General features: G+C 46.6%; 1 protein-coding gene across 1 annotated transcript in view; it reads left to right on the top strand.

Annotated features, from left to right (window-relative positions):
- Positions 1-16,187, top strand: part of LOC136576110 (scavenger receptor cysteine-rich type 1 protein M130-like) — a 513,398-nt gene that overhangs the window by 456,802 nt on the left and 40,409 nt on the right. The window contains exon 17 of the mRNA XM_066575131.1: positions 5,311-5,421. Coding sequence (XP_066431228.1) covers positions 5,311-5,421 — 111 coding nt within the window. The remainder of the gene's footprint in view (positions 1-5,310; positions 5,422-16,187) is intronic.

Raw genomic sequence — 16,187 nt, 5'->3', positions numbered from 1 at the left:
AGGGAAATGTAGTGTCCCTGCCCGCCAGCACTTGTCCATGTGTCCGTCGTTAAGTGGACCTTCCCAGTAACCACATTGGAGGATGGTGTACGTGAGGGTGTGAGTGCAGGCCAGGAGGCGCTCGTGCCTACGTCCTGGGAGGGTGATTGGATCTGTGTGGTGGGTTGTGACACAGGGGAAGAGGCAGTGGTGTGACCCGGGGGTGGTAAATGGCCTTCGTTCTACCTTGTGGGGTGCTTGGCCATCATATGCCTGCGCATGCTGGTGGTGGTGAGGCTGGTAGTGGTGGCTCCCCGGCTTATCTTGGTGCGGCACAGGTTGCACACCACTGTTCGTCAGTCATTCGTGCTCTTACTAAAAAACCTCCAGACCCTTGAACACCTAGCCCTCTGCACGGAGGCTTGATGCGAGGGGGTGCTGTGGGGAAAAGTTAGGGGATTATTTGCTCTGGCCCTGCCTCTCCTCCTGGCCACCCCACTGCCTCTTCCAATATGTTCTGCTGTTGCACTTGCCTTCCCCTCTGAAGCCCTGTCTTCAGTTGGCTTACCAACCTAGGTAGAATCAGTCACCTCATCGTCCAGCAGCTCTTCCTCTGAATCCTCTGTCCGCTCCTCCCTCAGACCTCCTGCCCTAATAACGACCTCACTGACAGACAACTGTGTCTCATCATCCTCATCCACAAAAAGCTCTCGAGACAGCTGCCAGAAGTCCCCAGCCTCATCACCCGGACTCTGGGAAGTTTCCAAATGCCGGGCATCGGTCACGACAAACTCCTTAGGTTGGTGAGGAAATGTTTTTTCCAACTCAAGGCAGGGACCCAAGAACAGTTCCTGGGAGTCTGCCTGTTCGAAATCTCTCCTTTTCCTGGAGTGACCAGGCTGGGAGGAAGGAGGAACAGCCTGAGGATTCAGAGGTACAGTCCCTAGGCCGGTAGGACTGGACTGCGTGGAAGACTGGGTGTTGGATAAATTGCTGGACGCGTTATCCGCTATCCACGACAGGACCTCATTGCACTGTTGTGCTTGTAATAAAGGTCTACCATGCGGACCTGCAAAATGTGAGATGAAGCTGGGGAGCGGAGAGACGCGGCGCTCTACTAATCCCTCAGCAGCCGGCTGTGATTCACCCGGCCCAGATCCTCGGTCTCTGCCCACACCGTCACTTGGACACCCCCGTCCACATCCACGTCCTCGACACTTACCCCTACTCTTCATCATGTCGGATAAAAGATAGAGTAGGGCCCAAATAAATTAACCCACTGTATAGCGCTGAGAACTATGGCTAATTCACCGCACACAGAGACTTGAAAATACCAGAGGTTCTATGCTGTGACAGAAAAAATTAAACCGCTGTCTTGCGCTGATACCTATGGATAATTTATCGTTCACAGAGACTTGTAGATAAGAGAGTCTGTATGGAGTGGCAGAAAAAATTAACCCACTGTATAGTGCTGAGAACTAGGGCTAATTCACCGCACACAGAGAATGGTAGATGTGAGATACTCTGCACTGGCCCACAGAAAATTAACCCACTGTTTAGCGATGGGAACTACCTACGACAAATTCACCTTACACAGCGAATGGGAGATGTAGTCAGAAAAGTACAGTTACCAGCAGCATTACTGCAATCCAAACCTTGTGGCAGGACTTAAATCATGCACCAGCCGTCCAGGAAGCTGAACACCTTCCAAATATAGGATCCAATAATGCGTAAAGACGGCAGCATTCAGGTTGTCGGTGTAAAAGCGTCTTTTTATTTCCCCATGACATATAGTAGACAGCAACGTTTCAACCTTGACGCTCTTTTTTGAATGGGAGATGTGAAATGCTCTGAACAGGCCTAGAAATAATTAGCCCACTGTTTAGCGAAGTACACTACGGCTAATTCACCACACACAGAGAATGGTAGATGTGAGATGCTCTGCACAGGGGCACAAATAATTAACCCGGTGGATAGTGCTGATAACTGCGGCTACTTCACCCCACACAGAGAATGGTAGATGTGAGATACTCTGCACAGGGGCAGAAACAATTAACCCGGTTGATAGTGCTGATAACTGCGGCTACTTCACCCCACACAGAGAATGGTAGATGTGAGATACTCTGCACAGGGGCAGAAACAATTAACCCGGTTGATAGTGCTGATAACTGCAGCTACTTCACCCCACACAGAGAATGGTAGATGTGAGATGCTCTGCACAGGGGCACAAATAATTAACCCGGTGGATAGTGCTGATAACTGCGGCTACTTCACCCCACACAGTGAATGGGAGATGTGAGATACTCTGCACAGAAAAAAATAACCCACTGTTTAGTGATGAGTATTACTGCTAATTTACCGCACATAGCGAATGGGAGATGTGAGATGCTCTGCACTGGCCCAGCCAAAAATTAACCGACTGTTTAGCGATGAAAACTACGGCTATTTCACTGCACGCAGGAAATGGTAGATGTGCGATGCTCTGCACAGGCCTAGATGCTTGAAGAAAAAAAATGGTGTACTACTGCTCCCAGCCAGCCAAAAAAGTAATGCACACAATGAGGAGTACCCCTAAGAAGGAGTGTTGGGTTCTTGAAGACAGGATGCCTACTCTAACACTTTCCCTATCTCAGCGGCAGCTCTTTCCCTAACCTCTGCCAGCATGCGTCTGAGGCGAGCCGCGGGCGGCACCAGTTTAAGTACTCGGCGGTCACCTGATCTCGCCAGCCACTCACTGCTGTAGACGTGCACAGGGCTGACACATCACAGCAGGAAGTGGTAATGCCTTCCCTGCATGTTTAGTGGCTAAAAAATGGTGCTAAATATTCGGGGAGGGGAAATGAAATTTCCTTGAGTACCGCGTGATGCTCGACTTGAGTAGTGAGCATGTTGAGTAGCCTACTACTCGATTGAGCATCAAGCCTGAACGAGTGTGCACGCTCATCTCTAGTTGTAAGCCTGCATGATACACTCCACATACTATATGGTGTGACACACTTTGTATGATATATCTGTGTGCATATATTGTGCTACCCCCCTCAGTATCAGCATATATATGCAGCTATTGGAGTTGTGTGCAAAAACCGCGAGCATGTGAAGCATTAGATTCCAATGCATTCATTCACATGAACGATTTTCGCACGCATAAAAAAAACCTGGCGGTATCAAAAATAAAACACCAGCAACCGTTGTCAGTCACCGATTTTATATTGTCCATGAAAAAATAGGTCTTGCCCTATCTTTTGCCGAGATATGCTGGGGGCTCTCATAGATTTCAGGAGCTGAAAATAATGGGAGGGGGAGGGAGTTTAGCTGCATCCAACACTGGGAAAAGAAGACAGCTCTCTCTATTTAAGCATTAGAAGTCATTCTGAGTATTTCTGCCAGCTGAGGGATTTCCGGGCAGCTGCTTATTTCACCAAGACACTTCAGTCGCCCGTTAGAATGGACAAGAAAATATTAATTAAGATCAAGACTCGATTGCGGCTTTTCTTCATTGACATGATTTTATGACGCATGCGGGTGACCATAAAAAATGCATACGCTCGTGTGAGTGAGCCATAAGGGCTTTTACCCACTAGTGTTTTTTAACGCTGTGATATCGCTGCATTTTTTTCAATGGGACTTTCTAATATTAAGTTTGTGCTTTTGCGATTTTTGTGCAATGCAATTTTAACATTAGAAAGTCCCATTGAATATCGCAGCGTTAGAAAAATGCTGGTGGGTAAAAGCCCTAAGGAAGGTGCGAGAGCGGTTGTTTATCAGTACTTTGCACTTGTGCAATGTTCCTCTATTTAGCATTTTGGCTAGCTGTATGTTGAGGGATGTGGTGCTTTCTTCTCAGTTTGGGTTTGTGTTTTGGGTCTTTAGTGTTTTTTTGTAGGTTTGTCTTTTTTATGAATTTGCCAATACACTTCCCAATAAGAAAAGTAACTCACATGTGTAAATAAAAAATCCTAAAAAGGTGTGTAAAAACACATGAAATTCATGTTGTGCTTTAATAGACTCACAGGAGGCTACAAAAACACTTTGTTCGAAGGAAGCCTTATGGAGAAAGAAAGTAAAATAAAAAACACTAACTTCCTAAGCCATTTAAGCAGCATTTCCTAGACTGTTCTCTCCATGTGGATCTAGAAGTATTCTGGACTTATTTCCATATCCAGCTGAGATCTCCATCAGATGGTTCCCTAATTATAATAAATGTTATATACGTTGTACCTACTCATTTCCTACACATATGCTTCTAGCATTTATCAATCACCATAATATACAGATGGGATCTAATACTGAATAGGAATCATTCTGGGAAGTTAAGGTTCATTCTAAAGATGTCTCTGAATTGGACATTTCAGTAATACCGTGGGTGAAAAACACTTCCAGCAAAGTTTGGTTGAATTGGCCAGATATAGGAGCTCTCCTAAGAATTCCTTCACACTATTTATTTGTAAAGCTTATTTTACCCACAAAAAATGCATGCAAAAAAACGGCATTTTTTTCCCGCATATGGAGTTTCTCCAATACACACATCTATTACGTGCATTTTTTCCTGTCCTATATAGAAGTCGACGCAAAAACACCAAGAAAAAGAGCCAAACCTGCTGCATGCTGCAAATGTAAAAAAATGAAAGAATATTTAAGAACAGAGTTCAGGGTAAAAGTACAAAATCAGTTAAACTAAATGATAAAGAAGCAGATGGGGGATTGGTAAGTGAACTGCAAGTCAAGAAAACGTCCCAAAGGTCCAGTTAAGGTCTTGGGGTCTCATGTACCAGGTACATTCACGAAGAGTAGAGAGTCGCCAGGGAAGAAATGTAGTCCAGGCGAGAAACAGTACAAATAAAACAATGTATCCCGCGCTCATAGGAACCAATGTAAAAAAAAACTAAATATACTTTTTGATTTGAAAATAATGGAAAACGCACCTTCATATTACTTCCTGTTTGGACTGCAATTCTGAGTAAAGCTATTAAGTAAAAGCAAGTTTAGTAGTGACATCCCATGATATCTGTCTACAGTGTATATATAATAAATGCATTCCTGTATGTGCTACCTCCACCTCAGTGCTGGGTTCAGGATTCCACCAGGACAGCTTCGCTGTTCAGTCCACTACGGCCATGTATATGAAATGATTATAGAATACTACTGTTCTTATTGTGGAAATCCAAAAAGCCTTTATTGTAACAAGTGTATAAAAGAACAGACGCTACGCAGGACACGTTCCAACTCAGTAAGACAGAGTCTTGATCATAAGACTAGTATATATAATAGTCATTGACTAGTATAAAATATGAGGATGAAATGAACAACCTCTCATTGTGATTTTGTAACCAGGAGAAGAACATGGATATGACGATGTGGATAGTGAACATCTATCTCAGCCTGTAAGCCCTGGAGTAGCTGCTGCTCCTGAGAACAATGGACAGCTGAGACCATCTTGGAAAGGTTTGTACTTGTACAACATACAGACATACATCTGGGTCAGAATGCCTTGATCAAACATGTACATACCTCCAAGGGCTTACTTAGCTGGTCATATTTATAGGCTGTATGCTGTCTATGTATTCCACAGACAATGCATGGCCCCATGGTAGCCAATTTGGCTATTTACATAGGCTGTTTTTTATACAAACAGATGGGCTATGTAAAAAAAAAAGCATGTCCTATTCTCATTCTTTACGGATTAGACCTGGGCACAAAATGGGTGGGATTTTGGGAACATTGGGCAGCACATGTTGGCATTTGTGTGCTTTTGGATGCATTTTGTAACCAATTTTCTGAACATCACCCTGCCAAAACCCACTGAAGGATCCATAAGGCCGCTATTCAGGCAAGTATGGATCAAGCTTATATCAAGTTTGAGTGCATTAACAAAAGAGAAGTAGAATCTGTGTTTTATACTTTGGTATATACTTTTATACTTGGTTACCTGATCAGATCCTGCATTTGTACGGATACCCTCAAACAGAACAAGGCTTCAGTACAAAGCACGGCTGCTACAAATAGTACATCTTGTGCAGTAGGAATCAGTGGATGGCCGATGTAAATAACAAAGAGGTTGCAGCGCTACCCAGGTACCGAGCCCTAAACAGCTGATCTGCAAGGCTGTCCAGAGTTTGACATAGTAACATAGTATGTAAGGCCGAATGAAGACAATGTCCATCTAGTCCAGCCTGTCTATCCTACTGTGTTGATCCAGAGGAAGGCAAAAAACCCCAAGGCCAGAAGCCAATTAGCCCTTTTGGGGAAAAAAATTCCTTCCCGGCTCCCTAATGGCAATCAGACTGTTCCCTGGATCAACCCCTAATAGTTCCTACCTGCCAGTATACCAGGATTGACACTTAACCTAATATTTATATCCTGTAATATCCTTCCTCTCCAGAAAGACATCAAGTCCCCTTTTAAACTCCTCTATGGATTTTGCCATCACCACTTCCTCCGGTAGAGAGTTCCACAGTCTAACTGCTCTTACAGTAAAGAATCCCCTTCTATGTTGGTGATGAAACCTACTTTCCTCTAATCGTAGCAGATGTCCTCTTGTTACCTTCGTGGTCCTGGGTGTAAACAGATCACGGGAGAGATCCTTGTATCGTCCCCTCATGTATTTATACATGGTTATTTGGTCGCCTCTTAACCTTCTTTTTTCTAGAGTAAATAGTCCCGATTTGGATAGCCTCTCTGGGTATTCCAGTCCCGTCGTTCCATGTATTAGTTTAGTTGCCCTTCTTTGAACCCCCTCCAATACCGTAACATCTTTCCTGAGCCCCGGTGTCCAGAATTGTACGCAGTATTCCATGTGAGGCCTGACAAGTGCCTTATATAATGGAAGGATAATGTTCTCGTCCTTCGCCCCTATACCTCTTTTAATGCACCCCAAGACTTTATTTGCCTTTGCAGCAGCTGACTGGCATTGGTTACTCCAGTTTAGTCTATTATCCACTAATACCCCCAGGTCCTTTTCCATATCACTTTTCCCTAGCAGTACCCCATTAAGTGAATATTGGTGACATCCGTTTCTCCTGCCCATGTGCATAGTCTTACATTTTTACTGTTCAATAATTTTTATTGTAAAATGTTGAGAGTTAACATAAGCATGTAAACAAGCTGTTCATCAACATTGCATTTAAAGGTAAACAGCTGATAACAAAATGCACTTGAATACAAAGCGTATTAACTGAATAACATTTCAAGATGTCTTAATTGTGGGGGGTAGGAGGAGGGGGGGGGGAGGGGAGAATTGATTGGGAAGGTGGGAGAAGGAGGAGGAGGGAGAGGGATCTGTTCGCATAATACATTAATTGGATCCAACTTCGTACTACAGTGACTATTTTTCACTTTAATTTTAGAACAGATTGAGTTGTCAAGAACTTCTTCTAGGGGTCTAGTCTAATGTTGGCCTGGTCTAATTGGAAGTGCTTTATCCATGGGGTCCATTCTTCTTTAAATCTGGTGACTCTATCTTGTCTGAATGCAAAAAATTTTTCCATTGCTATATGTTCGGAAATTTGATGAGTTATGTCTGATAAAGAAAGGGAGTTTGAAGACTTCCAGTTTCTAGTTATCAGTAATTTTATGGTTAGTAGACCGTGAGCTACCATCTTTCTAAATTTTTGAGGAATGTTCTCTATGCCCAATAGCAATATTGCTAACTCCGGAGACGGGGGAACCTGCTCTCCAGTTATATTTTTTATAAGGATGAAAAATTCAAGCCACACAGAGTTGATGATAGGGCAACCCCAGAATATGTGGAGAAGGGAACCTCTTTTCCCACAACCCCGCCAACATCTATCTGAAGTTCCCGGGAAGAAGTCTGCTAGTCTCACTGGGGATCTATACCAGCGGGTTAATGTCTTGTAATGGACCTCTACCAGGGAGGCGCAAGCCGATGCTTGGTTTGCCCATTTATATGCTGTAATCCATTTAGTAGTTGAGTGGGGTTCTCCCAATTCTTTTTCCCAGTTGAGAATATGTGCCTTTTTCTGAGAGTTTTGTATGGGTTTGTCTTCGTTACATATAAGTTCGTAAATGTCCTTCAGAGGGAGTCTGCAGGGTGAGGGATAGAAAAGATGTTTAGCTAGTGGGGAGGGCAAGGAGGTTTTCCTTGTTGTAGTTTGCCATTTACTTTTAATTTGGGAATATATAAGGAAATCACCACTTGAGAGATCATATTCCTCTTGAAGAGTGTTGAAAGGTTTTATTTTGCTTCCTAGCGCCAGGTCGGAGATCAGCTTAATTCATTTGTTTCTCCAATTTTTTGTGTTAAGATTTTTTATTTGGAACTCAAACGTCTCTATTGGGAGGGGGATCTCCGTTCTAGGGGAGAAGTTTTTCGTGATACGAAGGATGTGTTTCCATGTGTGAATAGCGTTTTGGACTATTGGATTTTTTGCAGGGTCAGAATCTGCATTAATGCTTGAGGCTAGTAGGAGGTTCCCAAGGGATTTATTGCCCAGGGAGCTTTGCTCAATTGTGGGCCAGCTTACTTCTTTGGAGGGGACCCCCCAAGGTCTTAGTTGGGCTATAATGTTAGCTTCATAATAGACAGTTAGGTTGTGCACCCCTAGACCTCCCAGCCTTCTGGGCTTGTACATTATGGCCGCTGCAACTCTAGGTCTTTTGTTGTTCCATATGAATGTCATTAGTTGTTTTTGTAAGGTTTTTAGTATTTTGGGGTTGCATTTAAGGGCCAGTGTTCTGAAAATGTATAACATTTTTGGAAGGACCATCATCTTGTAAATAACGATCCTACCCAGCCAGGAGAGTTCCGTCTTGTTGAAGTTATTTAAATCCCTTTGGATACTATCTGTCAGCAGGGAGAGATTATGGTCCATAAGATTGTTTAGTGGTAGATTAATAGTAGTGCCCAGATATTGGATATCGGCAGGGTCCCAGTCAAATGGGAATTCTTTTTTTATCAATTCTGTAAGATCGGGTTGTAAGTTAACTGGTAAGATTTTAGATTTGGATGGGTTGGCTTTATAAAAAGAGATCGTTCCAAATTGGATCAAGAGGTTCGAGGCTATTCTGAGTGAACTTAGAGGGGAAGAGAGCATAAGTACTATATCATCTGCGAATAAGCCGATTTTATGTTGTCTGTTTGCCAAGCGTATACCCCTGATTTCAGTGTGGATTCGTATTGCTTCAGCTAATGGTTCCATTGTGAGTATAAATAACGAAGGTGACATAGGGCACCCCTGCCTGGTCCCGTTGGTGATTTCAAAAGATTTGGAGATAACTCCCTTGGTGAGGACTCTTGCTGAGGGTGACCTGTACAAGGCTTGGATGGCTTGCATGATATTTCCCTTAAATCCCATTTTATCGAGTACTGAAAAGGCGTAGCCCCAATGGATTCTGTCGAATGCCTTCTCCGCGTCCAGAGTTAGGAGCAGAGAAGGCATTCGGGAGCTCTCGGCCCCATTCACAACCCCCAACAAGCGTCTTGTTGCGTCTGATGCCTGTCTGCCCTTTACAAAGCCGGTTTGGTCGCTGTGAACTAGATCCGGAATCACCTCTAGTAATCTTAAGGAAAGTATTTTTGCAAAAATTTTAGTATCATTGTTTAACAGTGAGATGGGTCTGAAGTTTGCGGGGGAAGAGGGTTCCTTGCCTGGTTTGGGGATCGTGACTATGTTCGCCTGAAGCATTTCGGGCGGTAGTGAACCTTCTTTCATGGCTTTATTGAATAGATTTTTCATATGTGGGAATAGGGTGTCTTTGTAATTTTTATAATATTCATACGAAAAACCATCGGGGCCTGGTGCTTTATCTTTTTTAGTTTTGTTGATGATTTGAAGTATTTCTTGAGATGAGATGGGGGAGTTCAGTTTATCTATCTGTGTCTCTGACAGTTTAGGGAGCTGTAAGGAGGATAAAAAGCCGTTTATGGCTGTTTCTGTAGGTTGGACTACTGATGGGTCATTCTTGAGATTATATAGTGCCTCGTAGAATTTCCTGAATTCCTCGGCTATGTCTATTGGGTTGGTTATTTTATTTTTTGTTAGAGGGTCAATTATGAAGGGTATCTTTGCTTTAATTCTTTTTTGTTTAACTTTGTTGGCCATCCATTTAGTTCCTTTGTTGTTGTCAGAGTAAATGAACCAGGTTAGCGCTCCTGAGTGGTTAGGCTTTAAACTAACAATGTGTGAACAAAATATATTAATCACACTCACCCGGTGTTTGGTAAAGACCTTATCCAAGATCCTTACCAACACCCCTTAATCCAGGAGAGCCTGTAGAATAAGTTTCCGGTGGGTCCCTTTAAATCCCCCGGGCTAGACAGGGGAGAGATCTGCTGGTCCTCCGTCTCTCTACCTCGAGAGCCGCTGAAGTTGAAAGCTGTATACTATGAAAATTGGACACCGCGCTCCTAGGAATATCCACCCTCCGGACAACCGTCTCTTTCTTTTACTCCGTTTATTCAAACAACGCGTTTCGTCGATTACGACTTCATCAGGTACCTGATGAAGTCGTAATCGACGAAACGCGTTGTTTGAATAAACGGAGTAAAAGAAAGAGACGGTTGTCCGAAGGGTGGATATTCCTAGGAGCGCGGTGTCCAATTTTCATAGTATACAGCTTTGTTGTTGTCAGAGTAATAAGTTGATTTTATAGATTTTAGATTTTTTTCGTGTTCATCAATCATAATGTTACGAAATTTTAGTCTAGTAGTTCTGAGTCCGTTGGAAATGGATGGCGAGGGATTGGATCTCATAGCTTTCTCGAGTATTTTTAGTTCCTCTAGTGTTTTATTGAGTAGGCCCATTTTTTCTCTTTTATAGATAGAGCCCTGTTGTATCATCGTTCCTCTCACCACCGGTTTGTGGGCGTTCCAAAGGGTGAATCGAGATGTTTCTGGGGTATCATTAATGTGAAAGTATTCTATTAATGTATCATTAATTTTCTTTTGGTATTTCGGGAGCTTCATAAGGAAGGTATTGTTTCTCCAGTTGTTGAAGTGTGGTGCTTTGGGGCCTAGTTTTAGTTTTAATGTGGTCGGGGCATGGTCAGACCATGAAGTGACCCCTATTTTTGCTTCTTGTGTTCTACTAAGGATTTGGAAGTCAACCAGAAACATGTCGATTCGTGAGAATGACCTGTGTCTAAATGAGTAGAAGGTGTATTCCCTGGAATTAACATTCAGGGCCCTAAATGCATCACAAAGTTCATTATTATTAGAGATGAGCGAACGCGTTCGTCCGAGCTTGATATTCGTGCGAATATTAGGGTGTTCGGGATGTTCGTTATTCGTAACGAACACCATGCGGTGTTCTGGTTACTTTCACTTCCTTCCCTGAGACGTTAGCGCGCTTTTCTGGCCAATTGAAAGACAGGGAAGGCATTACAACTTCCCCCTGCAACGTTTAAGCCCTATACCACCCCCCTGCTGTGAGTGGCTGGCGAGATCAGGTGTTCGCCTAATATAAAAGTCGGCCCCTCCCGCGGCTCGCCTCAGATGCCTGGTGAGTTAGATGAGGGACAGTGCTGTTTATACCGGAGCTGCTGTAGGGAAAGAATTGGTAGTTAGTGTAGGCTTCAAGACCCCCCAAAGGTCCTTATTAGGGCCACTGATAGCTGTGTGTTGGCTGCTGTTAGCAGTGCCATTTTTTTTTTCTCAAAATCGGCTCTGCAGAGCGTTGCACCTGGCATTAGGGACAGAAGTGCTGCATAGGCAGGGAGAGTGTTAGGAGTGAGTGTAGCCTTCAAGAACCTCAACGGTCCTTTCTAGGGCCATATTTATCCGTGTGCAGTACTGTCCAGGCTGCTGTTAGCTGTGCTGCATTTTTTTTGGGCTTCTCAAAATCGCCTCTGCAGAGCATTCCACCCTCCATTGATACTGCAGGGAAAGAATTGTATAGGCAGGGCCACAACACAGTTATTATTCATAGAATATACGCAGTGCTGCCTTTTGGTGGAAAAACAAGTGAAAACAAATCTATTTGTCCAGCCTCTGTCCGTCCTTACGGGCGGTGGACACGTGTGAGCTGCGTGAAAAACATTGCTAAATCATACGCACCCAGCTACGCTTTACTGCTGGCTTCGCCATTTGCTTTCCTTAATTGGGAAAAAAAATACCTGCTCTGCCAGAGTTATAATAACTCTGCTACCCTCACGTTCTATGACACATTAGCAGGGACACAGCACAGTTATTAAACTTCTCATGTTCATTGAATATACGCAGTGCTGCCTTTTGGTGGAAAAACAAGTGGAAACAAATCTATTTGTCCAGCCTCTGTCCGTCCTTACGGGCGGTGGACACGTGTGAGCTGCGTGAAAAACATTGCTAAATCATACGCACCCAGCTACGCTTTACTGCTGGCTTCGCCATTTGCTTTCCTTAATTGGGAAAAAAAATACCTGCTCTGCCAGAGTTATAATAACTCTGCTACCCTCACGTTCTGTGACACATTAGCAGGGACACAGCACAGTTATTAAACTTCTCATGTTCATTGAATATACGCAGTGCTGCCTTTTGGTGGAAAAACAAGTGGAAACAAATCTATTTGTCCAGCCTCTGTCCGTCCTTACGCCTGTGGAGACGTGTGAGCTGCGTGAAAAACATTGCTAAATCATACGCACCCAGCTACGCTTTACTGCTGGCTTCGCCATTTGCTTTCCTTAATTGGGAAAAAAAATACCTGCTCTGCCAGAGTTATAATAACTCTGCTACCCTCACGTTCTGTGACACATTAGCAGGGACACAGCACAGTTATTAAACTTCTCATGTTCATTGAATATACGCAGTGCTGCCTTTTGGTGGAAAAACAAGTGGAAACAAATCTATTTGTCCAGCCTCTGTCCGTCCTTACGGGCGGTGGACACGTGTGAGCTGCGTGAAAAACATTGCTAAATCATACGCACCCAGCTACGCTTTACTGCTGGCTTCGCCATTTGCTTTCCTTAATTGGGAAAAAAAATACCTGCTCTGCCAGAGTTATAATAACTCTGCTACCCTCACGTTCTGTGACACATTAGCAGGGACACAGCACAGTTATTAAACTTAGATTATTCTTTCACTAGAGGCAGTGGGGCCTTTCGTTTTCCAAAAAGGGAAAAAATTATATTTGGCCTGCAGTCTTGCGCCAATTTATTTCCTGCCTGTGAAATCAAATCACTGGTAATACAGCATGCTGAGGGGTAGGGGTAGGCCTAGAGGACGTGGACGCGGCCGAGGACGCGGAGGGCCAAGTCAGGGTGTGGGCACAGGCCGAGCTCCTGATTCCGGTGTGTCGCAGCCGACTGCTGCGCGATTAGGAGAGAGGCACGTTTCTGGCGTCCCCACATTCATCGCCCAATTAATGGGTCCACGCGGGAGACGGTTATTAGAAAATGAGCAGTGTGAGCAGGTCCTGTCCTGGATGGCAGAAAGTGCTTCGAGCAACCTATCGTCAACACGCAGTTCTGCGCCGTCCACTGCTGCAAATCCGAATCCTCTGTCTGCTGCTCCTCCTTCCTCCCAGCCTCCTCACTCCACTACAATGACACCTGCTCAGGAGCGGGAACACTCCCAGGAACTGTTCTCGGGCCCCTGCTTAGATTGGGCAGCAGCGGTTCCTCTCCCACCAGAGGAGTTTATCGTCACTGATGCCCAACCATTCGAAAGTTCCCGGGGTCCGAGGGAAGAGGCTGGGGACTTCCGCCAACTGTCTCAACAACTTTCTGTGGGTGAGGAGGACGATGACGATCAGACACAGTTGTCTTGCAGTGAGGTAGTAGTAAGGGCAGTAAGTCCAAGGGAGCAGCGCACAGAGGATTCGGAGGAAGAGCAGCAGGACGATGAGGTGACTGACCCCACCTGGTGTGCAACGCTTACTCAGGAGGACAGGTCTTCAGAGGGGGAGTCAAGGGCATCAGCAGGGCAGGTTGCAAGAGGCAGTGCGGTGGCCAGGGCCAGGGGTAGAGGCAGGGCCAGACCGAATAATCCACCAAGTGTTTCCCAAAGCGCCCCCTCGCGCCATGCCACCCTGCAGAGGCCGAGGTGCTCTAAGGTCTGGCAGTTTTTCACAGAGACGCCTGACGACCGACGAACAGTGGTGTGCAACCTTTGTTGCGCAAAGCTCAGCCGGGGAGCCAACACCAACAGCCTCACCACCACCACCATGCGCAGACATATGATGGCCAAGCACCCCACAAGGTGGGACGAAGGCCGTTCACCGCCTCCGGTTTGCACCCCTGCCTCTCCCCCTGTGCCCCAACCTGCCACTGAGATGCAACCCCCCTCTCAGGACACAGGCACTACCGCCTCATGGCCTGCACCCACACCCTCATATCCGCTGTCCTCGGCCCCATCCAGCAGTGTAGTTCAGCGCACCGTTCAGCCGTCGCTTGCGCAAGTGTTCGAGCGCAAGCGCAAGTACGCCGCCACGCACCCGCACGCTCAAACGTTAACCGTCCGCATAGCACAATTCATCAGCCTTGAGATGCTGCCGTATAGGGTTGTGGAAACTGAGTCCTTCAAAAGTATCATGGAGGCGGCGGCCCCGCGCTACTCAGTTCCCAGTCGCCACTACTTTTCCCGATGTGCCGTCCCAGCCCTGCACGACCACGTCTCCCGCAACATTGTGCGCGCCCTCACCAACGCGGTTACTGCCACGGTCCACTTAACTACGGACACGTGGACAAGCACAGGCGGGCAGGGCCACTACATCTCCCTGACGGCACATTGGGTGAATTTAGTGGAGGCTGGGACAGAGTCAGAGCCTGGGACCGCTCACGTCCTACCCACCCCCAGAATTGCGGGCCCCAGCTCGGTGGTGGTATCTGCGGAGGTGTATGCTTCCTCCACTAAAGCACCCTCCTCCTCCTCCTCCTCCTCTGTCTCGCAATCAAGATGTGTTAGCAGCAGCATGTCGCCAGCAGTCGGTGTCGCGCGGTGTGGCAGCACAGCGGTGGGCAAGCGTCAGCAGGCCGTGCTGAAACTACTCAGCTTAGGCGATAAGAGGCACACGGCCCACGAACTGCTGCAGGGTCTGACACAGCAGACCGACCGCTGGCTTGCGCCGCTGAGCCTCCAACCGGGCATGGTCGTGTGTGACAACGGCCGTAACCTGGTGGCGGCTCTGCAGCTCGGCAGCCTCACGCACGTGCCATGCCTGGCCCACGTCTTTAATTTGGTGGTTCAGCGCTTTCTGAAAAGCTACCCACGCTTGTCAGACCTGCTCGTAAAGGCGCGCCGGCTCTGCGCACATTTCCGCAAGTCCCACACGGACGCTGCCACCCTGCGCACCCTGCAACATCACTTTAAGCTGCCAGTGCACCGACTGCTGTGCGACGTGCCCACACGGTGGAACTCTACGCTCCACATGTTGGCCAGGCTCTATGAACAACGTAGAGCTATAGTCGAATACCAACTCCAACATGGGCGGCGCAGTGGGAGTCAGCCTCCTCAATTCCTTTCAGAAGAGTGGGCCTGGTTGGCAGACATCTGCCATGTCCTTGTTAATTTTGAGGAGTCTACCCAGGTGGTGAGCGGCGATGCTACAATCATTAGCGTCACCATTCCTCTGCTATGCATCTTGAGAAATTCCCTGCAAACCATAAAGGCAGCTGCTTTGCGCTCGGAAATGGGGGCGGGGGAAGACAGTATGCCGCTGGATAGTCAGGGCACCCTCCTGTCTATTTCTCAGCGCGTACAGGAGGAGGAGGAGGAGCATGAGGAGGATGAGGAGGAGGGGGAAGAGACAGCTTGGGCCGCTGCTGACGGTACACCGGCTGATTGCCTGTCATCCTTTCAGCGTGTATGGCCTGAGGAGGAGGAGGAGGAGGAGGAGGATCCTGAAAGTGATCTTCCTAGTGAAGACAGCCATGTGTTGCGTACAGGTACCCTGGCACACATGGCTGACTTCATGTTAGGATGCCTTTCTCGTGACCCTCGCGTTGCACGCATTCTGGCCACTACGGATTACTGGGTGTACACACTGCTCGATCCACGTTATAAGGAGAACCTGCCCACTCTGATTCCCGAAGAGGAAAGGGGTTCGAGAGTGTTGCTATACCACAGGACCCTGGCGGACAAGCTGATGGTAAAATTCCCAGCCGACAGCGCTAGTGGCAGAAGGCGCAGTACCGAGGGCAAGGTAGCAGGGGATGTGCGTAGATCGAGCAGCATGTACATCCCAGGCAGTGCAACAGTCTTTAAGGGCCTGGCCAGCTTTATGGCTCCCCACCAAGACTGTGTCACCGCTCCCCAGTCACGGCTGAGTCGGCGGGAGCAC

This window comes from Eleutherodactylus coqui, chromosome 8 (genome assembly GCF_035609145.1).
Source record: "Eleutherodactylus coqui strain aEleCoq1 chromosome 8, aEleCoq1.hap1, whole genome shotgun sequence".
Taxonomy (NCBI): Eukaryota; Metazoa; Chordata; class Amphibia; order Anura; family Eleutherodactylidae; genus Eleutherodactylus; species Eleutherodactylus coqui.
Note: the sequence above shows the minus strand (reverse complement) of the source record. Positions and strands in the feature narration are given on the sequence as shown.